This window comes from Acomys minous (genome assembly GCF_964271855.1).
Source record: "Acomys minous genome assembly, chromosome: 5".
Taxonomy (NCBI): Eukaryota; Metazoa; Chordata; class Mammalia; order Rodentia; family Muridae; genus Acomys; species Acomys minous.
The window spans coordinates 17,659,855-17,685,750 of record NC_140494.1 but is presented as its reverse complement, the minus strand read 5'-3'; the positions used below and the strand labels follow the sequence as shown (position 1 = coordinate 17,685,750).

Here is a 25,896-nt window from a genome sequence, read left to right as displayed (position 1 = left end):
CACAGAAACATGTCACAGCGGGGCATTAGTATAAGAAGCTGTTTGGGGCCACTAATGTTCAGTTTGAGCTCTCTGAGGGGAAGCCATCAATGAGAGTGCACATGGTTTTATTTTATCTGCTAAAAAGTTTTAGAGGATGTTTTTTAAATTGCCAAACTGGTTAATTAAGTCTCTATACAATGCCAGCTTCCCCAACCTGTCTCTCATCTAGTCAGACCCATCTGCCCTCAGACTTCTATGAAGAGACAAGCAAGGAGGCAGGGGACATCTAAGGAGTCTTTCCACTGCTCTTTTTCTGGACCCACTTTCTCTGTCTACCTCAAAAAAGTGTGAAATTTCTTTCCTTCTATGTCTGGGAGGAGGGATCACTCTTCAGAGAGCACTGGCCCTCAGATCCTACTCTGTCTCTTAGAGCTTTTGACTTGTGTTTGTTTCCCATACTCTGCCCACTTCCACCCATGCCATGGCTTCCCTCTGCATCAAATTAAAAAACAAAACTGTGCTGAAATGATGACCAGGCAATGCAAATGCAAGGACCTTAGTTTGACACCCCCAGGACCCATTTTTAAAAGCTGGCCTGATGGCGTATGGGACCAGGTAGATGCCTCAGGCTCACTGGACAGTCAGACTAATCTATTTGGTAAGCTCTAGGGTGGTGAGGCACCCATTGCAAAATTAATTAATTTATTAGCTAGTCAATTAATCAGTGAAGAGGTAAGCCCCTAAAGTGGTCAGTTGTCCTTTGGCTAACTCTTCTCTCCCCCTGGACTCCACACACACACACACACACACACACACACACACACACACCTGAACCAAGAGAAAAGACAGAATAAATTAATACTTACAGCATCTTCAAACACATTTATTAACTGTGAGCATATTTTTTGTTTGGTATTAAAGATGGAATCCCTGAATTATTCAATAATACTAAGATGTTTGCCTTAGCCATCTTACCTCTTGGCTACAACATGACAAAAAGCATGCCAATTTGGTATAAGAAATGCTATATGCTTTTAGGTAAATGAACTGGGGTAAATAAAACAGCTTATTATGGGAGCAGGAGAGCCAGCCCTGCCCTGACGACATGGGGGCAGCAGAGCCAGCCCTGCTCTGAGGACACAGGAACAGGAGAGCAGGCCCTGACATGATGACATCAGAACAGGAGAGCGGGTCCTGCCCTGTGGACACGGGAGCAGGAGAGCTGGCCCTGCCACAGTGAAATAGAGCAGGCTCTGCCCTGAGGGCAAGGGAACGGGCGCTGATCCAGGGCTCTGAGTGGACCTCACCCCAAAATCTACCGCATGTATGACCTGCTGGAACACATGAAGGGGCCAGACCTGCAGATTCAATTTTTAAGAATCTCCTTGACACATGGCAACAATGGAATATCTGACAGCAGTCCTAGTGAGGATCCGGTAACGACAGTGTAGGCCTCAAATCAGACCCATGACTCATAGCAATGAACATTTGAAAGTAAACATATGTGGCCAAAGGGCTATACTGGGTGATACACTACAGCTTCTGTGACAAGATTGTTTGTTGTATTTTACTGGGGGGGGGGGGGAGGAGAGGGATTTTGGTGCTTGATGTGTAAATCATAGACAATAAAAGTAAAAAATAAAAAACATCTTATCAGCTCTCTATGCATCTTTTTACATGGGGAGACACACAGTGTTCACCTTAGGAAGATATACTGACAACTCAAATACTTACAAAAGCCTGGGCACACTGGAAACATGTAGTGACCATATGTCTTTATCCAAATATTTTCTTTGACACTTGGTTTTCTGGCTTACGGACCTACCTTGGTTTTATTTTTATGTACTCATTTGTTGGTGGTGGTGGTTTGGATTTATTTTTGAGACTGGCTCTCATTATACCACATAGAAAGGTTTCAAACTCTCAACCTTGTCTCAATTTCTACAGTGCTAAGATTATAGGAGGCAACCATTGTGTATTCTTAATGTCCTTCTTGACCTCAGGATATAGCATCAGGAACATGATGCACAGAGACCCTTGAAATTCTAGTGCTATTCCTTAAGCCCCCAGCCTCATCCCCGTCTATTTTCCCATGCTCCCTATTGCCAAGCATACCTGAGTTTATCATCTCAGAATTGCACTGACTACACTTATATTGCTTAAATTATTGTTGGTACGAGTACCCCGGTGTTTCCTGCATCTGCTATTCCAAATACAGCATTCCTTACTTCAAATTCACCCAGGGCCTTTTTTTTTTTCTCCTCTAGCACATAGTTCCTTTAGGAGGTTCACAGCAACAGCTATTTATGTATTGCTCAGCCACACTTTTTGTTTATTACTTTCCTGGGAATTTATTCCTACCTCATTTGCTTTGCGTTATAACCCAGTGTGACCTCCTGAGCCCTTCTAGGTCATAGGACTCAATCATAAGTGGGCATGAGTCCTTCAGGAAGACATTTCAAAGCATACCACTCCAGCCCATGAGACTAGGAATCTATGGGGCTGTGTAACCTTTCATAGAACTATCTAGACTTGACTCCCAAAGCACATTCAACTTAGCAAAAGAACACAACTTAAAATAACAACTTGAAAGGAAACATCGTCAAATAAATCAACAAGAGGTGACATGGGATCTTTTGAGAATTTTCTTTCTTTCTTTCTTTTTTTTTTTTTTTTTTTGTGCTACGAGCAACAAGTACATAGCAGGGCATCTTGACCTAAGATGCAGATTTCTTCCTGATACAGTTTTTCCTGTAACTGTCAGGGGAAAGATTAAATGAGCCTCTCAAGGAAGCCTCCTTTTGGTATTAAATTTCTGCAAGCTCAAAATAATAACTCTAAGGACCCAATCATGAGATATGAAAACTGGAAGCAGGAACATTGCTTTTAAGTAAGTGTTAGAAAGTGGCTCAATAGGCTCAAGTGGCTCTAAGTTCAAATCCCCAGTGCCCATATGACAGTTTGGTGATGCAGGAGCCATCTGTAACCCCAGTGCTAAATGGTGTGAGACAGGAAGATGCCTGGAGCTCAGGGGCCATCAACATAGCTGAAGTGGTGAGCTCCAGATCTAGTGAGAAACTGAGACACTCTGTCTTAAAGGATAGAAAGGAAGGAAGACCTAAATATTGAGTTCTGACCTCCATATTCATGCACACAATTGAGCGCATGCACGCATGCACACACACACACACACACATGTGCACATACATATTCCACATATACATAAAATAATTACCTTTAAATAATTTTATAATACCATGAAGGACATTGGCTTAAGTAAATCTCTACATATTAAAAGAAAACTCTTATTTTAAATATGGGAAATAAATGGAAAACCCAAAAGTAATAGCATATTCACATGTACACATATGTGTAGAAGTGTTGCATACTCAAGGCTTTTATGCAACCACAGTGACTCATATACTGATCACATGCAATGGGTCTGGTGTGTTATCCTGTAAGACAGTATGCTAGGGAGGCAAACAGACTCTCAGTTATATCAGTGAGTTAAATCCTCAAAAGCCCCAGGTCAATCTTTCTGTGCGCTCTTCATTTGTTAGAGACAGAGTCTTGCATAACTTTGTAGCTTAGGCTTGCCTTGAACACTGATCACAAGTGCTAGTATTACAGGTGTGTGTCATCATGTCCAACAAAATTTCTAAGCCTTTTACATGTCTTGCAAATGTATGATGTGCATAAACTACGAGCTATTGAGGCCTTATAAAGATATTTTAAAATGTGGAGAAACAGAATAATGCAAAGCAAAAAATCCATGAGACAAAGGAAATGAGTCTCAATGAAGATACTCATTGAATTTACTAAGTTGATTTCTCTAGACATTTTGTTTGATAAAACTAATAAAAATTCTATGATGTTATTCATTCTTACTGAAGCCATCCAGCATGCCAACTTTATTATAACAGCCCTAACAAATTAACATGACACCTATGCCATGCTTTTCTTTCAAACTGAACATTGCTTGCATGTGTGGATAGTTAAAGGTGTTTACACATGTGGATATGGGGGGGGGGGCTTGCTTGCATGTGTTGGTGGTGATGGGTGCTTAAAAAATGTTGGCTTACCACTTTATGATTTTCAAAGCCAAAGAGAAATTGGCAAGGCTTCCAGTGGCTAGGAAACTTGATCGGGAGTCAAACTCAAGGTTAAATCTAGGAGATAATGACCCCAGGTCAGGAAAGACAGCCTTCCACAAAAGAAAGGCAGCTAAAACGGACAGAGCTGCTAGGGTGGACAGAGATAGCGTGCTCAGAATGCAGTGTCCTTATCAGAATAAGCAGTGCTGTCCTGTGACAAGTGCAGAAGAAAAGAAAGGCAAGCCACCGGAGCTGTCTGTCCTCTGTGCACTAGGAACACAAGGAAAAGAGGGGACACAAAAAGCCAAGGACGGTGGTAAGAGGCTTGTGGACAGGCTTCCCAAAGAGCTATCGCTGTTTTCCCAAGTGACTGCCTGCCTGGAGGACTCAGAGTTTCCTCCTTTATCCAGCGATTTTTCTTTTTTTGTTCTTTCTCCCCCAAATGCTCATAGAAGCAGAAGACAGGGAGCCTGATAAACTGTGGTTCAAGTGGCAAGTGAGGGACAATGACAGGATAAAACCACAACGGCCCCTTGTTGGGGTGGAGGCTCACAAACATTTTCCACACCTGCTCCGAAACCTAAAAGACGACTTCATCATCATCATCCGATAATTATCAAGTGTGACTTCTTCCAGAAACCAATCCACACGGAGAGGAGTCGGCCCTCCTCACGCATGTGAGAGACAGGATCGGGACCCTTTTCTTGATCAGAAGAGACTGTTACCTTAGGCAGGATCCTTGTGAAGAACATGAATAATTAACTTGAAGGGAGTAACTGATCTCCAGCTGGGTTTAACAGAAACATACACGTTTTTTGTTACTTCACTGCTTAATAAAACGACTTCCCTCGTCACAATGACTAGCCATTCCGTATTATATTGTGTGGATAAATTTCAATTGTTCCCATGCAGCTCACTCAGTCTATGTAATTTCCAAAATTTCACATGGCTCTACCCAATCAGGACATGAATAAAAATAGAAGAAAACAGAGAAATTATAATTCAAAACATTTCTGTGAAGCTGAGCACCTGCAAAAATAATTCTTGGCTTAAAGGGGATATATTTATCTCAGTGGGGGAAAAAGGGACTGTGAGAGAATTATTTTCAAGGCCCACATTCACAAAATAGTAATAGATATCTAATCCAGACTAGTTTAGCAAGGTGTTCAAATACACAGCAAAAATAAATTATGAGAGTGAACACACACACACACACACACACACACACACACACACACACACACACATGTTCACATGGGCATGTGAAAAAACTATCAATGTCAACTATCCATAGTGGTATTTAGGCTTGTTTGGGCTGTAGAAAGAACAAGGAAATTTCCAAAGGTAAATAATTTTATATTGACATGCCTCAAAATGGTTTTTAAGAAGACACAAGACAGATTCTGCCATTCACAAAATCCAAGTAAATGTCTCAGAAGATCGAGAGACATTTACAGGAAATCAGAGACGGTAAATCTACTGGTTATATTTATAGCTGTGTTTGTGACGAACGCAGGATAACAAGCCAACAAGCCAGGATTTAAGGGCTGGAAGATTTATCCAACCTTAAACATATCAGTCTCCGCAGGCCTGGAGTCTGTAACCATTATCACAGTTTAATCTGCCTTTGCAAAACAAAACCGAAAAATAGACTGTGTGTCTCTGTGATTAATCATTTATATTTAAAGCCAATCTGAACGAATATAAAAGATCCAGAGAGGCAGAACCAAGAACACTGGTACTGGGAGGAGATGGAATTTGTTTAGAATACCATGTTCTGAAAGTGTCATGCAACCTTCTGTTAAATATTTGCTTCATTCCAGTTTGTCACTCTGATTTGCATTCTGGGAGCCCTTAGAAGCTACAGGATGACTGAATTACAACCACAACATATGTTGGTAAGATGGAAATCCCAGATGAGTGCCTGGGTCCTTCCCTGCCAACCACAGAGGACACTGGTCCTTGAAAATTCCAGGAAAAAAATGGTGTGGATTCATAAGCCTCACCTTCTCACTCAGTGAACAGGAATAAGCACAACTCAAAGCCCTAAGAAAGTTATCAGCACAAAGTTAGTGAGTCTTGGCCAAACATGGCAGGAACCTATTGCTGGGCTCTCATGGCAGAGCATTCTGAATGAAAGGTGGATTCAGTGTGTGCTGAACTGTTAAAGCAAAGCAGATCTGGGAACTGGTCCCCTGAGCATTCGGTGTGCATTCTCGGAAGACTGCACCGATGCAGGCTGGGAGAATAGGTGTATCTAAGAAAGCGGAGAAGGAAAAGAGAGGAAATGTGGGGAGAATAAGAGAAATTAAGAAAGCAAGTGGAGAGAAAGATGGGAGAAATGATAGAGAGAGGGAGTGAGGAGGGCAGGATAAGAAGAGGACAGAGAGATGGGAAAGAAGGAAGAAGGAAGAAGAAGAAGAAGGAGAAAGGAGAAAGGGAGAGAGGGAGAGAGAGAAGGAGGGAGAGAGGGAGGAGCAAAAGTCAACTCTGAAAAATAAGCACGAAGATAGTCTAGTCCACTCCCCAGAGCTGCTTTAATTTCGATGACCACACCTACCTGCAGATGTGCATAGTTTTCCTAACCTTGGCAATATCGGAGAATTTATACAGTTAGGGGTTCTTACACACAAATGTTCTACCCTTTGATATCAGGTAGGCTCAGCTGTTATTCCTACTCCAGCTATTGTTTTGCTTGTTTTTGTTTGGTTGGCTTTTTTTTTTTTGTAAACTAATTTACTCCATATAGTTTCTTGTGTTAAAAGAATTTTTTTTCTAAACAATAGGCTTTTGGAATATCTTCTTTTTGGGGGTTTATAAGAAATCCCGATTTGTGTAATAAATTAAGAAACGACGAGAAATAAAGACCTGTCATCTATGCATCTATCCCAAGCACAGCCAAAAAACACTAAGTTTATATCAGAATCAAAGACAACCCTCACCACCTACAATTATATAACAGCACAAGCTTTGTGTATTCAGTATCTTTTAGTATGTAAACAAGTTGAACAATACTCATTGATTTTACACTCACCGTCTAGAAGTCATGTGTAGCACATTTTGCCCTCTAATCCATTAGAATTAAAGTATTTGTTTTACTTATAAAGCCAAGGTCCCAGCCGACTATAAACTATTTCTGAAGTAGCCTCCCATAAAATGAGGTGTAATGTTTGCCCAGCCTCACCCAGCTTCATGACCTGGATGATTCCTGGGACCACGTCAGCCCTGACAGCTGCCTCCAAACAGACCAGCACAGGCTACCAAAGATCCACAGTCAAGTTCATTTCTGTTTGTTTAACACGGGATGGAAGCTTCCAGAACCCTCAACTTCTACAGTTTGTAGGTTCCTGCAAATTCTTGGAAGGAAGGAAAGAAACAAATGCTCTTCCAACCGTGTCTGTCCTTCTCATTACCAACAGGAATGGCGGGAGGCACTGAAATGTGACACAAACTGAGACCTGAAGCGACTTCTGGTGAAAGAAAAGAAAGGAATGCTGGTATTTAAGAAGTCGTGAGCCAGGCTGGGGGAAAGGTGTAGTGGGGAAGAATGTCAACAGCTTAAGCGGAACAACCTGAGTTCGTAGCTCAAGCTGGCTGTGGTTGCACGCATGCCCAATACTCTCAACTCTCCGTAGGGTGAAGATAGGTTCTCTGGGGGTTTGCTGGCCACAAACCTAGCTCCAGATTCAGTGAGAGACCCTGAATCACAGGATTAAGGAAGAGAGAGAGACTAGGACTGTCTATCCTAGTATCCTCCTTTGGCTCCTCTCTCTCTCTCTCTCTCTCTCTCTCTCTCTCTCTCTCTCTCTCTCTCTCTCTCTCTCTCTCCCACACACACACACACACACACACGAAAATAAAGTCATGACACTCAATGAAAGTTTATAACACTAAAGCCATCCCATTTTCTTCTAAAGAGAGTTCAGATGAACTTAATGTCTTCAAATGCCTTAAGGTTTTTATGTAAAATGCCCCGCTGCTTTGGGAGGTTGGTCAGCCCTTGGAACCAGCAGGGCTAGCCAAAGTGAGTCACTAGGGCCGTGCTTGAAGAGGACATCCCTTTCTGGTCTCAGGCAAAGCCCTATGCTTTTTATCTTCAAAGACCGGTGCAGTCTCTGCCTGCCACCACGATGGCCCGGCATCCCCTGAAACAGTGACCCCATGCTTTGCCACCTCAGATTGCTTCTGTCAGGAGCTCTGTTACAACTACTCTGGGAAAGGGCTCATGCGGTGCCTCATCCTGAACACAACGCTGCTCATTTTCCTATATGTCCTCCTTAGCCAATCAAGTTAAACACTTGTGAAATTTTCACTAGTCTATATCTTTTTGTTACAAGAGAGTATAATCTCACCAAAAGAAAGAGAATAATCTGGAATCAGATGCCTGGATTCAAATTCTCAATCCAGTCTTTCTTATGATGTGACTGTGACTACTTTACTTTATTTCCCTGTGCCTGGGTTTCCTTATATGTAGACACAGTAACATTTGTCCCAAAATGTTCTTATTCGTGCTTTAATAAATGTTATGAATAGACAGTTGCATTCTAAGTCATTAATAGTGAATGGTTAAGTAGTGTTTATTTGCAGATTTCTAATGAGCATACAGGTTTCAACTCTTGTAATGCACGTAGCTAATTTTTTTGGAGGAGGCCTATTTGCAATAAGAAAATGATGAGCTGTCAAAAGGCAGAGTCATTGAGGAATGGATATGGCCTAAATCTGTTGTATTCATGTATGAAATTACCAAAAAATAAACAAAAATTTTAAAAAGCAAGTCATTCAGTGCAAAAGCCAAATATCAGTGGTCGAGGCAACAGTCCAACTCCGCATTTAACTGTTTCATGCTTCTTGGAGTAAATCATTTGGAACAAATCTCACAGTATCATAACTCACGAGAGAAATCTGACAAATTTGAGTTCAGGATACGGTGCCCATAGAGCATACGAAGGTAACATTCTACTCACAACATAAACAAACGAGACAAAATCAACACACATTTAACTTTCTTTCCAATTAAAACTTTACCAAACTACAAGTTAAGACAGGTGCGTTCCTTGAAATGTTCAACGCATAGTATTAGCTGACCCATGACATCACAACAAGAGAAAGGAGAACCCAGAATAAGCTTCGTCTCACCCACTGATGAGATGGGAAATCCCACTGATGTTGGTAACCCACAGCCAACAAGCCTGTGGGCAAAGGCCCCTTCAGGATATACCACCAGGCTCAGCCCTAGCGTCAAACTGATAGACGTGAGACAGAGAGAGAGAGAGAGAGAGAGAGAGAGAGAGAGAGAGAGAGAGAGAGAGAGACAGAGACAGAGACAGAGACAGACAGAGAGAGAGACAGAGAGAGAGAGAGAGACAGAGAGAGAGAGAGACAGAGAGAGAGAGAGAGAGAGAGAGAGAGAGAGAGAGACAGAGAGAGAGAGACAGAGAGAGAGAGACAGAGAGAGAGAGAGAGAGAGAGACACAGACACAGACAGAGACAGAGACAGAGACAGAGAGTTTTCAACAGGGGTGGGAGTGAGTCATCCCTGAATCCCTGATAGGTTCCCAAGGCCACAATGATGGTTGAATGGTTGGGTAATGGGGAAAGAGTAACGGACAAAATGGAACTCACGCCTGGGGCTCCTGCTGCTCTCCATGGCTGCTGTGATTTTGCTTCAAAGTTAAAAGCAGAAACTTACCTATAGGCATTTAATTTCTTCAGAACAAGGATTCTCTTTTAAAATTAAGCTTAGTTAGAGAAACATGCACACACACACACACACACACACACACACACACACACACACACACCTGGGAAACGGTAACAACAATCTGAAAAATTTACCACAGGTAAACTGCACTGGGTCCTTTTATTGCTTAACCTTTCCTCATGGTTCTGACAGATCCTAAAACATTTCACTATATTCCAGCAGTTATAATATAATTTTAATCAAATGTATACAAATCTAGTTATTGTGGCTAATGATGTATTTACCATATAGAGTGACTTAAATAAAAACCCAGAAGATCATTCAGATCGTATGTACTTATATACAGTACTCCTTTGATGTTTCCCAGCTAGAGGGAAATTAGAGCTTAATTATAAGCAAAGCAATGCTAACACCAGAGTGAGCTACCACTCTACTGTCAGAGAGAGAGAGACTGTGATGTAAAACACTGGCATCAAGTGCCAGCTACCTGTGAACAAGGGAAATGGCAGATGCTGCCAGAGCCAATGTGGACTGGAATAGTCACTTTGGAAAGTAGGTCTTCACTACTGATTTTATTGAACATATACACACCATATGATCACATATTTCATCTTAATCCATATGTGCCCATGGTACACCCAAGAATTTACCCAGTGGCATTGTCTTAATAACCGCAAGGAAGAAAACAAGCCAGTGTCTCTCAAGGGTGGCGCATGGAAATTAACTGTGGCACATCCCATGCAATGCAATACTGCACAGCAAAGATCGACTGAGTACTGACGTGGCCACAGTGGATGACCAAAACCAATATGAAGTTGGGTGTGAGAATTTAGACACAAAGCTATTTAGTTTACCTAAAATTTCAAAAAGAGGCAAAATGAATTTCTGTCAGGAAGAACGAACTTGGCTTTCTTTAATTAAGGAGAAGAGAACACAGACGAGGCCTGTGGGTGGTGGGAGGGTGGTGGGTACGGTGACTCTCGGGCCACTGATTGAGCACATGAGCCAAATGCTTCTTGGCAAACATAATCCATTATCAATAAGAGCAAGGAAGGAATGTTTTAGAAGAAAGTCCTCTTTCATGTCTCCCAGTAAGTCTGTCTGTGACGCTCTGTTTCAACAGCCATGGCATATGTCAGAGTGCTTTAAGCAACAGAAACCTATGTTGTAACAATCCCAGGCACTGGGGCTAATGCCTAGGTGTATGGCTATTGTCTTGCTGGGTCCTCAAATGGCCTTCTGCTGTGTATCCAGTCTCTCTTTATATCCTAAGGCCACTGATGCCAAACTAAGACCCCCCCATACTTCTTACCTTATTGACCCCAATGAAGATGCTGTTTCTACATGAGCCACAGCAGGCTTCTATACATGAGTTTTCAGAAGCAAGTAGCCTGAAACAAATGGTCTGCTTTTTCTACCAGTTCTTAAAAAAAATTGAGAAAGATCCTAATGATTCTTTTTTTGCTATCCTAAATTGTCACAGCCTCAGCTTCTAAACCATTTAGATATCAGTTAGTATTATAACTACCTAAAAGCGCTCATTTTCCAGTTTTATTTTTTAATTTTTTATTTATTTTATTAATTTACTCATATTACATATGCCATAATAATATACTATCTAAAAATAAAACAAGAATTCTAAGGTTTTCAAAATTACATAGAAATTATTTTTTTAAATCAAAGACCAAAATGAATATAAATGCATAATTCGGTTAAATAACCTGCACGTAGTTAAACATGCTTGTGGTCCCAGTTACTTAGGAGGCTGAGGGGGGAGAATCATTTGTGCTCATGAGTTCAATACCAGCCTGAGCAATACAGCAAGACTCCTTTAAAGAAATAAAAAGAAGGAAATAAGTTCCAGTTCTAGTGACCAGACATTCTTTTAACACTAATTATTAATGCTCCTAGGCATAGATATATACATAATTAGAATCAACACAAGCCACTTGTTTAGCAAACATATACTGACAATAAAAAAGAACATATTCACATTACATGGTAACCTAACATGCTTGTTCTTATCACTCCCCGTGTGTTTCTGCAAACACCCTCCTATTAGGGATCTAAACATGTCAGAGTAGCTTTTGCTCCTTTTTATATGGCAGCAAAATATGAATGTTGTTGCAGTGGAGATTAAATCCTCCAAACAAAAGTATAATTCCTAACTGCAGGCCCCTGCCAGAACTGCTGGGCTTTACGCTGCGATGATGCGGCAGGTTTCTGATGAACTGTTTGGATAATCACCACTCCGTGCCACACAGTGTGCCTTGTTCCATTGAGATGCTAACAGAAGACACCTGCTCTCTTGACTCTTCTGAGTTGATGTTTGCGGTCTTACCATGCTCGCATGTGTTTTAACAATCTCTAACTACATTTAAACGACTGAGCAGCTGCTTCAGTCACTCCTCCTTGTCTCAAACAAACATGCTTTCCGAAGAACCCAAGGTCAAAAAAAAAAAAAAAAAGACATCTTAGATAAGAAAAACAAATTCTAGTTCATTCACATGCAGTGCAGAAATTTCTTCCCTCCTTGTGAATCGAGCTCTCAAAATTCCATACAAGAGGAACACATGACAAAGGGACAATTGGAAAAGGGGGGGGGGCTGGTGCTTGAATTAAGAGCTTAAATGAGCAGTGGTAGGCCCCACACTATTAATCCTGACTCACTACAATGTGCTTGCTTGAAATACCTCAGCTTCCTTTTTCACCCTCTTTCTACAAAGCTGCTTGCCTTCATCTCCTGGCTCGCTGCAGCTCCTGTTCTGAGGATTCTTACAATTGTCTCCTTTGTGTTATCCAACCCTCAACCCTGAACTCTCCAGATTCAGTCCCATCTCCCCAAGGGCGAAATAAAAGTGAGTGCGTGACATGAAAAAGCCTTTGGGTACCTTCCCTTTAACTGACTCACCCAAGCTCAATAACTACATCCTAGGTTCTTCAGGCATCCTAGGGACTCCAGTACCAGTTCTGTGTGTGCTACCATCAGACTAGTATACACACCATGAGTTTTTCACACTATGCCCAGCTCCCTGATACCAGTGGAACCCTGATCGAGGATGGGCCACACTTGGGGGGGCCACACCTAGCTTGACCTTTTTCTTTCCAAATGTTTCTTTCAAACAAGTTTCCCTCCTTCTTAGCCATTTTTTCCCCCATTTTCTGCAAGTAAAACAATTCCCAATTGGTACAGATCGTACTCTCTTTCCCCTTGCCTAAAAGTTATTTGGAGGCACCTTTGGCGGATTTAAATGGTGCAAGAGGAGACTGGCAGCCAGGCAGGGATCACCTGTGCCTATAAACAAAAGCATATAGAATCAGTAACCATAGGAATAGCAAGCAGGCATGTTTAAGGCCAAACTTGGTTGACTGTGACAAGTAAGCCTGAAGAAAGCTCTAGAGGGCCATGTCACAGAGAGCCAGTCATGAGACTCAACTGGGACAGAGAAAGGGTCAAGTGTTATGACCTCCAACAAAACCAAGAACAAAACACAAAAGATCAAACCAGGATTCAAAGAAGACCAAACACACTTGGGGCAGGAGCAGACGAAAACCAGTGACGTCCGAAGAAGCCAGCGCGTGTTTCCAATAGAATCATGGATGCCGCAGTGAGCTGCACCCACAAGGCATTATACAGAGAACCACGGGCCAGACTGGCCGTCAACCCACCAGGAGAACGCGCTCTCTATTATACCCAGCTCGATCCCCGGCTTCACGGAGAAGTGCTGGATGAAGATGCACGCTCACCCACACACCTCATGAGGCTTTGATCGGCTTACCTCCACCTCATGAGGTATTAACACCGACTCATAACTGTATCCTTCGGAGGGCTATCTACTGTGCGCCTCCTCTGGGACTTGAAGTGCTTTCTGTTGCAACACGTGAGTGTTTATGTTAGGCAGCCTGTTGCTTTTGGCCAGACAGGACTACCCCTCGGCTCATCGCCATGAAGACTTCCTCCAATCTCTAAAAACAGCAGCTAAGTTACACCCCAAAGCCATCATGCAATCTATTTAACCTTAGAAAGGAGAACCACACAATACCAAAGACAGGTTTCTTTTCCTTAATCCAAAGCCAAAGAAACAAAAAGAAGAAGAAGAGAAATAACCACATTGGCAGGTCATAGTTGGGGGTGTGGGTGCCCTGACCCTGAAGATCGCCAAAATCCTAAACTCATCATTTCTGTCTTTCTGTGAGAAGAAATACCCCATCATGAGTTCTGCAGCTGAATTCTCCCCAACTTGCCAGGCAAGGATGCAATTATTATTCAGTGTCGCACTTGAAGCATAAATATTTTCATTAAGACATTAAACTGCACGTGTTTCACTTCGATTGCAAGTAAAAATACTGCATAAATCTTCAGCGAGAGAATTTAAAACCACTTAGATTTAAAAAAAAAAAAAGAATTTCATTCTAAACATACTTCTCCACACCATGGCTCGAGTGCTCTCTTACCTGCCGGACAAAGCTGTTTGAGGTAGTATCTGACGAAGTGCTTCCATCCGAGCCTTTAAACCTGTTTTTCCTCCTGGCTCCTTTTCCATATGACTATGAAAGAGAAAGAGAGGGAGAGATAAAAATATGATAATCATAACCTTCCACAGGAATCTAGCCCTATTCAAGAAAATGTCAGCCCAAACTGGTAGTAAATGTGCTGTTATATGGGCATTATTGAAAAATTGATATTGAGGGACCATTAAAACTTCTCTTAGATCCATAAGTACATAGTCGGGGAGGCAAAGCCTAGACAAGGTGCTTAGTAACTGGTAGGGCTGAGTTAATGTATATTCCCTGAGATAGGCTAGGAGCCGAGAGGAAAACTCACTAAGAGATAAAAATGCCTTTTAGAAAGGCATTTACAAACAAGAAATTAATGGTAAGAACAGGAGAACCAAACAGGGTTTCTTTCAATAACAGAACTGAGGTGAGCACAAACATTTACCAAGAAACTTGCTTTTTCTATTCTATTTTCAACTTTCCAGTTCACATTCAGAGCTCTGGCAATAAGCTATGCCTGATCTGATATGAATTCTAAGCATAGAGAAAGAGGGTCACTGCAAGCATTAGACATTAAAATGCAAGTATCATTCTTATAACTTTGAGGCAAATAAAGTTTATTCTGCCATCTAATGTGTATGTGAAAACAGTTCACATGTGTGTATCTATATATATATGTACATATGTATGTATGTATGTATGTATACATATACATATATATGGGAATCTTCTCTAGCATACTTTGATAAGATTCTTTGTTTTAAGCACCATTGTTATCTTCAAATGTGTTTATAAGCAAAATAATATTTCACAGGTTTGTTTTTAATTATTAAGAGAAATGAAGATTTTCAGAACACATAGAGAGAGGGGGGGAGAGAGAGGGGGAGCACTTTATTTATAGAATTGGCCCATGGCAAATGTTTAAATACTATATAAAAAGTGAAAGCCACATAAGGGCTGGAAAGTAGAAGAGACAGGCTGGGCTAAAACATATGATATCAGTTATTATTGAGTTTATAGAGACTTCATTAAGTGATCAAAAGTTATAAAACCTGCCTTTTTAAAATCACCATATTCAGGTTTTGAAAATGGTACTTGGTTATGTTTGATTATTCATAAGGTTTCCATAACACTAAAAACACCTTGTAGAGCATAATATAAACAGCACTTCTGCTGCCTGGAATCTGCTGTGAGCATTTGTGATCCGAGTCAGTTAAATGGATTTGCCATCAGTGAGAGTGTGGTGCAATATTAAAGAAAAATTCTTAAATATGTTTGTTCTTCTCCAAGTATCTAGGAGCTTTATGTAATGTGAATGTGTTTCCATGGCGTCTGATTAACTTGCAACTTCGTACGAGGAGAAGAGGCACTGAGCTGAGCTTCTGTGTGACATGCGAGGCTCCCCTCACTTCACAGCATATTCCTCTTGCTTATATAAACATTATTGCTAGACTGTTGAAAAACAACATTCTTTTAACAACGTTCTCCCTTTTCCAATTATTATCTAATGGTTTGGAAAAAAACATCTTATCAGGACAAAGAAGGCTAAAATGAAGTATGAAAATCACTGCATTAAAAAAAATTATTCCATATAGAAAATTACTTGCTACTTTGATGGATTTTTATAAAAACTAACATGTTTCTTTAGGGCACTTGGGAGCAGTCTGTGCAAATCACGTTATTTATCTTCATGAAGAATCTGTTATTTGTGAGAACAAAGGCAAAATACAATCTTATTGTTGTTTTTCTTATCCCTTTTGGTAACAGTTGGAAACGGCTAGAAAACAACAATTGTATTATTATTTGTTTCATCCTTTTAAATGACAGCTATACTTGCTCCTCAGTTGCTTGGGTGTGTTAAGATTTTTCCTGCCTATTCACAATTGCACAATCAGCCCTGTGAGGATAGAGGACAAGTGCTGAAGAGAGTCAGCCCCAAACGAGGTTGTGGCTCTTAAAAAGAAAAGAAAAGACAGGGACATATGCTCAACCATGTTCATAGCTGCCTTATTCATAATAGCCAGAACATGGAAACAGCCTGCGTGTCCCTCAGTAGAAGAATGGATAAAGAAACTGTGGTATATTTACACTATGGAATACTACCCAGCTATTAAAAACAAGGAATTCCCTAAATTTGTGGACAAATGGATTGAACTAGAAATTACCATAATGAGTGAGTTCACCCAGAAGCAAAAAGAGTCAAATGGTATATACTCACTTATATAGAGACACTAGTCCAAGGGGTACGCCCCCATGAAAAACTTTACCTACTAGGAAAGTGGGTCAGAGGGGAGGACATCCTATTGAGACTTTAGGTGTGAGAAGCCTGGGAGAATGAGGAAATAGAAGGATCCAGAGGGTCCTGGAAAACTATAGGCGGGTCTGGGCCCTGGGCTCCTCCTCAAACTATGGCACCAGCCAAGGAAAATATAGGCAGTAAACTTCGAACCCCTACCCAGTCTAGCCAATGGACAGGACATTCTCCACCGTTAAGTGGAGAAGGAGATCTGACTTTCACACAAACTATGGTGCCCCATATTGGACCATGTCCCTTGGATGAGGAGGCCTGGTGGCACTCAGAGGAAGGATAATAGGTCACCAAGAAGAGACTTGATACCCTAGGAGCATGTACAGGGGGAGGAGGTCCCCCTCAGTCACAGACATAGGGGAGGGGAGTAGAGGGGGAAGCAGGAGGGAGGGAGGAATGGGTGGATACAAGGGATGGGCTAACAATTGAGGTGTAATATGAATAAATTAATAAAAAAAGACAGACAGATAAACATGTGATAGACAGACACATTCAAAAGTCCAGATTAATCTTTTCCAGTCTCCTGATAATATTGTTCACAAATATGAATATATATATATATTTCAACAGAAGCTATGTGGCATTAAAATTTTCATGTTTCAACTGTTTAATGCTAAAAATGAGTCTTATTGAATTATATGCAAATTGTTATTCTTTTTTAATCTTTGTATATGAACGATGTAGTCTCTGTCTCTCTGTCTCTCTGTCTCTGTCTGTGTGTGTGTGTGTGTGTGTGTGCATGTGTGTGTTTGCCTCTATTTGTATAGACATTAGACAGGAGCACAGGTATGAGTCCTAAACTTCTCTGTCGTTTGGGACAGTGTCTCTTGTGGTATGCAGCAGTGGATACCAAGCTAGCTGGCCCTGGCTTCTGTGAATTCTCCTGCCCCTGCCTCCCTTCTCAGAGTGCTGGGACTACAGCTGTGTGTCACTGTACCCTGTTTTACACAGGTTCTTGTGATTTGAACTCAGAGCCTCAGACTCGCATGGCAAGTGCTCTGTTCACGGAGACATCTCCCCAGGCTCCACTAGTAGGTTTTACATTCTCCCTCAGTCACACATATCTTTAAGGACTGACTAAGAGCATTGAATATTTAAATTTTTAAACTGTTATAGGTGGTTGCTATTCAGGACATGCCATATTTATTAGATCCCAAATAAACACAATATGTTTGCCTATACCTCCATCCTGGTATTTTACTCCTTTCAGCACAGCTGTATTTTTTTTTTTCACTGTCTGAAGGCCCGCTCCACAGGAATTATACTATAAATCTTTCCAGGAACCTGTGTCTGGGGAGCTCATAGCCCCCAGAGGAGAACCTACTACTGCTGTTTTGTTAAATGGAATATGTTTAGACCTAAGAGGGACAACTGTACCACCTCCACCCAAAGAACACCACTGAATTAAAAGCATTTTTTTTTAAAATCTAAGATCCAGGGGTTCGGGAGAAAAGTGTCTTCAGTGCATAGCCCAGTGAAGCATTCCTGAATGCATTACAGATGCGATTCCCTGCCCAAAACCTGCACAAGACTAGGCTCACAAGCATTTCATCTTGTAACTGGAAATACCCGCAATGCCCCAGCCCTCCCTGACGGAGTATTGATTTCTAATGGTGGCTCGAGGAAGGGTGTCATTTTCTCCAGTGTTGTAGCCACTGATAAACTGCCCAAGCTCATTCAGTCAATCCTAATTAAACTCAGTGAGTCATGCACACACACAAAGGCATGAACATAAGATGGAGACTTTGGGGGGGGGTGGTATTATGGAATAGGGCTCATCCAGGAGAAGGTAGAGTGGGACCAAGCAATAAGGGTGAAATCTACCCAAAAGTAAAAATACTTTCCTGTAATCCAATGCATATTTAAAATTAAGCCCATTTTTTTGAAACAGTTAGCTTTTAAAAATTACTCTATACTCTGAAAAATGAGAGCTTAAATGAGGGGAAAAGGAGGGCATGTAATAATTAAACAATAGTTAACTATATTTGGAGAAAAAACATCATTTCCTTAATTCTATGCTTTAGGACTTGCTAGCTGTATAAACTATGATCTCTCAATGCAAATTAGCAGCTAACACCTAATATTTGAGATGGTTGAGCATTAGAGCAGCTTGGGTTAAAAGGAGGAAGAAGAAGAAAAGGAAAGAGTTTGGCAGGTGTGCAAAAGGCTACCCACGTGAACACATGCTGCCCTTACACCCCCTTGGAACACCCTGAACAGTCACTTGTTTCTGCTCCGAATGATGTCAACGGTGGCTACATAAAACAAGTCATATCGTTTTAGTAAGGGAGAGGCACATAATTAAAATTGGAATGAAATTAGGAAACGCACAAAAACATGAGAGATGTTCAAGATACATCATGATCTGAAAATCAGCTTTGTGTGAATAATCTGTGACGCTGCTTAACTTTCAAAAGCAGACTTGTTATGAAATCGGCAGATAAATGCATATGTTTGCAGAGGTAGTTAATGAATGCCTCACTTTTGAATGAGTGAGGGGGAGAGCAGTAGTTAATTATGGAGATTTCTGCAGGGCAAACAAAGTTGTCATGGCAGTCCCTAGGGACAGCTTTAAAAAACATGTGTGTGCTTGATGCTCTCCATGGGCAAAATGCTGATGCCTAAAATTAGTTCGCTTCCCCTCAATTAGTAATTGCTGACATTCATCCCTTTGATTTGCAGACTTTCCTTATCTTTGGGACAATGTCAACAAGACCAAAATGACCCATGAGGAGGAATCCATTAAGCTCTCTTGTTTACAAACATTTAAAAGTAGTCAGGCCCTTTACTAGGTGAGAAGCAGCTCCTTTAGGTGAGACCACCTCCTTAGGAAAAGGGAAATACAGTTGCTTTTCAAATGGATCAGCTCTCACAAAAGCAGACAGAATCGGGTAGGCCATCCCAACACAGCTCTTTGGGATGAGGTCTGGCAGGTGGAGCAAGGGTGGAAGGTTTGTCCTGCAAGGGAAGTTCAACCCAGTGAGAGCCAGAAAGGGCCAGAAACAGGATGTCGCTTCTTCTTCTTCTTCTTCTTCTTCTTCTTCTTCTTCTTCTTCTTCTTCTTCTTCTTCTTCTTCTTCCTCCTCCTCCTCCTCCTCCTCCTCCTCCTCCTCCTCCTCCTCCTCCTCTTCCTCCTCCTCCTCTTCTTCACAATGCCAGTCTTGGAAAGATTTCTGAGAGGGGCTCAATTGCTTTAAATAACCGTGACTCCATAGTTGTAAAAAAATAATGTGCAGTGCTTGCCATACATGGTTAGTAGAACACAGACATGTCTGAGAGCCACAAAATTGAAGAGGACTCCCCGCAGCCCACCCCACCATAGGGTTAACACACTTAGCTAAACTTTACTAGAAAGGTCAAAACTACGTAGCACATATTTCAGTAGAGTCAAAGGCAGCAGTGGGTAAATTGCATAACAGGAAGCAAAGCTAAGGGTGTAGATCTGTAAATGAGTGCTTTCCTAGAGTGCATGAGACTCTAGGGCCCATCCCCAGCTCCACAAACTGGAGGGAGGGGGTTGTCAGGGAGGAGGGGAGAACAGAGGAGGAAGGGCTCAAACTAGCAGAATAAGTAAACCTCACATCACTACTCTAGTATTATATTTGGAATTAAAAAACAAAAACCAAAACCAAAACCCAAAAAAACCACACTCAGAACTTCTGATCAGCACGCTTTTCAATTTCTCCAAAGAAACCTCTGACACTAATACCATTCACCAACAGCACAGGAACCTGGCCACTGCGTTTGGAGACTAGACTTACACCCCTCAGCAAAGGCCTACGTGTGCTTCTGGGAAGCACGGCTACCTTGGTTCAAGAGCAATGGAAGGCAGGCTGCCACTCTTTTCTGATAAAGCCCCTTGCTATATAGCAGGTCAGGGTGTTGCCATGACCAGACTGTTTCTATGCTGTGCTGAAAGGCAGCTGGGGAACTGGCTGGGGCAGAACCAGATGGGATCTGTTGCTAGGAGCAACACAAACAGGCCCTCTGCTTACCATCCTTCATTGGCAGGTGTGACTGGAGATGCTGGCTACCAGCTCGGCTCTTTGAGGCCTAATTTGTCGAGCGCCTGTTCTGTTTCCAGTCCATTTCCTCCTCTGTCACTGTCCCATCTCCAGTCCTTTTCACCTGCTTCCTTCCAGTCCACCCACCCAGCCTTCCCAGGAGCTTTCTCGTTCCTGAAAGAAGGGCCAACTACAATTTTTAGAGTTATGCTGTCCCACAAGAAAATGCATTACCTATGTGGCACACCTTCTGTAGTAGCCTCAGTAACAAGGGAAGTTAGCTACAACAATGGATTCATTGTATTGGATTCATCAAGCCCAAAATACTATCCTTTCAATATGTATTCAGTTTAGAAAATATTAATGGAGACGTGTCCTGTTTATTGTTTTCATAGTGAGTTTTTAAAATATAGTATGTGTTTCATATGCACAACACACCTCAGGTTGGGCTAGCCACATTTCGAGTGACCATTGGCCAGAGGGAGCTAGCACCTAACCTAGTAAGACCATCACCTTTGGAGCTTTGGAGAGCCCTAGGAAAAACTTTCTGGCTTCAGATATGTTCTCATACCATCCAGCGGTTACCTAAAAACCAATGCAGTGTGCTAAAATCAGAACTTGGAAAATTTGCACTGGCACCACCTTATACATAACAAATGCATCCACTTCATTCCTGATGGTACACTTGGGAGCAGGGCTCAAGGGGATGAGGGCATCCTGCCTTCTAAGGCAACATATAAATAAATGGAAGAGTTAGTGAATTGATATCTTTCACTTTGCTCATATGAAAATTGTAATCCTGAGGATTAAAAATAAAAGAAGCGCCTGATTCTTGAAGCCAATGATGACTGAGAAAGTTTATTTGGTAACGGAAGTCCTACTTGTTGTACATTTTGGGGAGAATTACTATTATTTAGTACCTTCAACAAAAGGAATAAGATCCTTTGTTCTCCCCACCACCAAAAAAAAAAAAAAAAAAAAAAAAAAACCAAACCAAAACAACAAAAAACAAAAACAAAACAAAACAAAACAAAACAAAAAGGGAAGAAAAAGAAGTAGAAATAGGAAAGGGCGAGGGGAAGATACACCCAAGGTAGCCTTCTTACTCAGATAGAATTTACAGCCTGTGTATTCTGCCCAAACAAAGACTAAAAGATTATGGTCTTGGCCAAGGTACCCAGGAGCCCAATGATGCCAGACCTTACCAGATAAAACGCAAGCAATGCAACTGTGACCTCATGTAATGCGTGGAAGATAAACACAATTGAAGCAGAACTGCTTTCATTTTTAGGAGCCCCAAAAGGCAGGAGAGGACGGACATCTAAACCTTGGTTGGCATATGTTTATTTATAAACTCCATTCTCCCTTTCCTCTCAATCCAGTGTCAGTGCAGTCATATGCTCATTCCTCTGGCTTGGTCTTTGAAACACCCAACGCGTAGACCTGACACAGCCACGATCTTTTCATCCCCTTTGAGTTTAGACATCTTAGCCCTTTGCCCAAAGTGGTGTGTATCTACAAACCGTCCCTTCTTGCAGCTCTGCGTCGGCTCCCCAAACATCCTCAGTGGATCTGTTCTGGGAACTGTCATGTGTCTTCTTTTCTGAACCCTTTCCACAGATCTCTGTTAGTCAAAGTCTCCAGTTTGTGGCCTCAAGTTGCCTTGCCAACCTGATTCCAGACCTAACCCAAGTTAACCCATTCTCTGCTCTTCACCCTACTACAGGTTACAACTGCATCCTACAGAGAAGAATTCCTATGATGGCTTCACGTGTGGCTCCCAGTATGTCTTCCAAAGTTTCTGTTAGAAATCTAGCTTACCCTCCAAATGTCTTTCCAAATGCCACCTCCCCTGTCATTGCAGGTAACTCAAGACCTGTGACCTTCACTCTTTTTAACTCATTGCATTCTCAGATAGGCCCCCCCCCACACAAAGGTACTGTTTGCCATTCATGCAACTTCAGAGATATAAATTCTTTGAAGGGAGAAAATTGTATCTCTCCACGTTAGATTAATTCCCAAATGCAGTTGTACACTGGGCATTTGCTGTCTTGCATTTAATAAGAAATAATTAGGTAAATTACTATTCTTATGTGAATATGGTCATTTTTTTCTTTTTGTATATCAGCCCTAACTTTGATTGCCAAGATTCCAAAAAAAAAAAAAATTCTATTTTTAGCACAAGAATAAAAATTTTTCTGAAAAAAAAAATCTAAAAACAAAAGTTCAAAGAGAAGAGTCATCTCAATTCCCTTCCTCTCTCAATACTCAAGCCCCTTCATCCCTGCACAGCTGAGGGCTAGGAGAACACCGTTTGCCCTCGTCTCAGCTGGCAAGCAAGTATCATGATAAGATCAGGAGCCTAAAGCAAACGTGAGCCCTATGGGTTCAAATTCAGGGCCTCTGGCGGAATCTGGCAGAGAGTGTTCCAGCTAATTACAGGTCCCCACTAGGCCTGTGCACCAAACAGCCCAGGCAGACTGAAGCCTACCCATTTTACCACCACAAAAGAAATGAACTTCTGATTTGTAAGTCCATATTAACATACTCCTCCCCTACTTCTAATCAATGTGAACTGTGCATTCTAAGTTGGAATGTGCAGTTTCCAGTGGTCAAAGAAAGTTCAATAAACAGTCAGGGAGATGGCTCAGCAGGTGACATTACTAGCCAGGAACCCCCAAGGACCTGAGGTCAGTCCCTGAGATCTGCATGGCTGAAAGAGAGAAGTCACTAGCCTTCTGCAGTATACCCTCTGACGAGGCACAGGCAATCTTTCAGCCTGTACACACATGAGTACACATGCCACTGAGCAGCAGCATTGCAAACACACACACACACACACACACACACACACACACACACACACGGGGTGGGGGGGTTCAAGAGAGCTTGAATTATACTGCATGGGGTTACTTTTGTTACAGTACAGAAATACCATCTACCAGAGCAGCAGCAACCCATATGTGCCCTTTCTCAGAATGCCCCACTCCCACTCCACTACTACACAGTAAGCACTCGTCCCAGTGTATTTTATGTTGTGTATTATTTATGTATACAGACATGAAAGTTTACAACCTGGCAAACGTGGGCTTGAAATAGGCAGGCCAAAGCCATTAAGCAAAGGAGAAACATTCTCCTGGACTCACCCTAACCTCTTTTTCCAGCACACTCCAAGCACAAGTATCAGATTTGAAGGCTTTACCTCAATAAAAGTTGAGGAACTCCTTCCCAACCAGATCTGGGGGTGTCTGAAATGCCTGACTGTACCTGCCAAAGCCTTATGTAAAAGCCACCTTATCACAACCAACGCCTACAACCGACATCTCCTGTTTCACACTGGGCAGCGGAAGAGAATTTTTCCAGAAACCGCTAATACTCATCGGAGAGGGGAACCCGGGAGCAGCTAGAATGACTTGCCACTTCGGGGTAAACAGAAACAAAAACTTTTTCATCCTCAACTCTCTGTTCTCTTCTTAAAACAAGCAAAGGAACAAGGGGTCCAGGCAAACCCAGACAAGGGGACAGCTGAACTGACTGGGTAATACAGCGCCCCAGGTGCCGAGGAGGGGAGAGGCTTCTCTCAGGGACAAGGCAGTGGGTTCCACGCCCACTTCGACCCCCGTATAGCACCCCACCTCTTCGCCCAGCTCCCAGCGGAGACCACCAGAGGCAGCAGGGGAAAACAACGCTGAGGGATGCGGAGCCCTTTCCCGCCCGCCCAGACTCACGATCATAAGCCGGTCCAGTCCGCTCGCCTGGTCCATAGCTCTCCATGTGCTTTTCTCGGGCAGGGGCGCGGACGGCCGAGCTGCGCGGCCCGAGAGAAGCCGGGGCGGAGCGGCAGGTCGTCCTCGCCCCTTCCCAGTGGCTTTTCAGAAAGCAGAGAAAAAAATGGAAGCCGGAGCAAAGCTGGGGGGACGGCGCGCAGGGGCAGGGTCCTGGGCAGCCCTGGGATGGGGGTGGGGGGCGCCTGGGAGGCGGGGAGGTGGCAAAGGAGACCCAAGCAGGAAGGGGAGGCCAGGTCTGCGATCCGGGAGAGGAGGCGACGAGAGGGACGGAGGTCGGCGCCCCCAAGGCTCACAAAGCCAGAAGAAGGCGCGGCGCTGAGGCTACCTGTGCTCCGAGCGCCCCCGCGGGAGTCGCGCTCTCCAGCAGCTCCATCTGGCTCTCCTGCGCCACCGCCGCTATGGGAGGCGACTTGGACGAGTCGCTTTGGACCATCGGCGAAAAGTCGACTCCAAGGCGGTGGGTCCCCTCCTCCACGTCCCGGGTCCCCCGCTCCTTTTCGCCCCACGATCGTCGACTCTCAGTGCGCGGGACGTTGCTGGAGCATGTTGCAAAGCCTGGAGGCGGTGGCGCGGGCACGCGGCTGGATGGCCAGGGAGAGGGACGCCCGCTCTTTGGAGCCTTGGGGCCGGCAAGCGGCCGAGACAGGGACTGCGGGGCGGGCAGGCTCCAGGGAAGGTCCCCGCCAGGAGGGAGGGCGCTCCCGGAGCACGAGCCAGGGGGAGGCGCGTCGGAAAGCGAGAGTGACAAGCCGCCGCCACTCCGAAAAGTTCTTCGCGGGAGGCGCGGGCCGCGTGGGCTCCGTCTCAGCTGCCGCCCGTCTCCGTGGCACTCGGGCTGGAAAGTTTTCGAAGCCACCAAAGCCAGCTGTGGCTCCCTGGGGAGGTAACTGGCCCAGCAGCTCAGCTCAACTCCTCTTTCAGGGGTTCAAGGGAGAGAAAAGACCTACAGGGTTGGTCCCTAAACTGAAAAATCTCCAATTCGGAAAAGGCTGCAGACAGACCCCGAACCTCTGCAAAAACCATCATTGAAAGCACTTGAGCAGCCTTGAGCAAGAGCCATTGATGAATTAAGGTTTCCTCCCACAGGAGCCTGCCCTGACAATTGGCTCAAATCCTCTACACCTGTGCCCTAGCTTTTTGGTTTGTGAGGATCTGTTTTGTTTTTGTTGTCTTTGCTAGTAGAACATCTTTGTTACCGGACTGTATTTTCTCCCTACATGGTTGAGAAGTCTTAGTGTGACTCTTGAGCCAAATTTAAAAAAAAAAAAAAAAATGACGTTTTTAAAGACCCTGATATGCTTGCTAAGCGGCTAAAGCCAGAATGTTTACTCATAACTGGATGAGTGAGGAGGTAGGGAGGAGATGGAGGAGGGGAACCATGATCAGAATATATTGTGTAAATTTTCAGTTATAAACAGAAACTAAAAGGAGGAGGAGGAGGAAGAGGAGGAGGAGATGATGATGGAGATTCTATTCTTGTATTCCTCTTAATATACTTTTTGCTTTGTAAGGTGCCATAGTT

General features: G+C 43.0%; 1 protein-coding gene across 7 annotated transcripts in view; it reads right to left on the bottom strand.

Moving 5' to 3' along the window:
* Positions 1–25,112, bottom strand: part of CACNB2 (calcium voltage-gated channel auxiliary subunit beta 2) — a 340,356-nt gene extending 315,244 nt beyond the window's left edge. For 3 of the 7 annotated variants that reach the window (XM_084782571.1, XM_084782572.1, XM_084782565.1), the window contains exons 1-2: positions 24,315–24,425; positions 14,233–14,325 (exon numbers count right to left, since the gene is read on the bottom strand). In XM_084782571.1, coding sequence (XP_084638697.1) covers positions 14,233–14,325; positions 24,315–24,350 — 129 coding nt within the window. In that variant the 5' untranslated portion in view covers positions 24,351–24,425. Of the gene's footprint in view, positions 1–14,232; positions 14,326–24,314; positions 24,426–24,699 lie in introns of those variants that run through there. The other 4 variants (XM_084782570.1, XM_084782573.1, XM_084782575.1 and 1 more) reach the window with 3 other exon arrangements.
* Between the last annotated feature and the right edge of the window lie 784 nt (positions 25,113–25,896).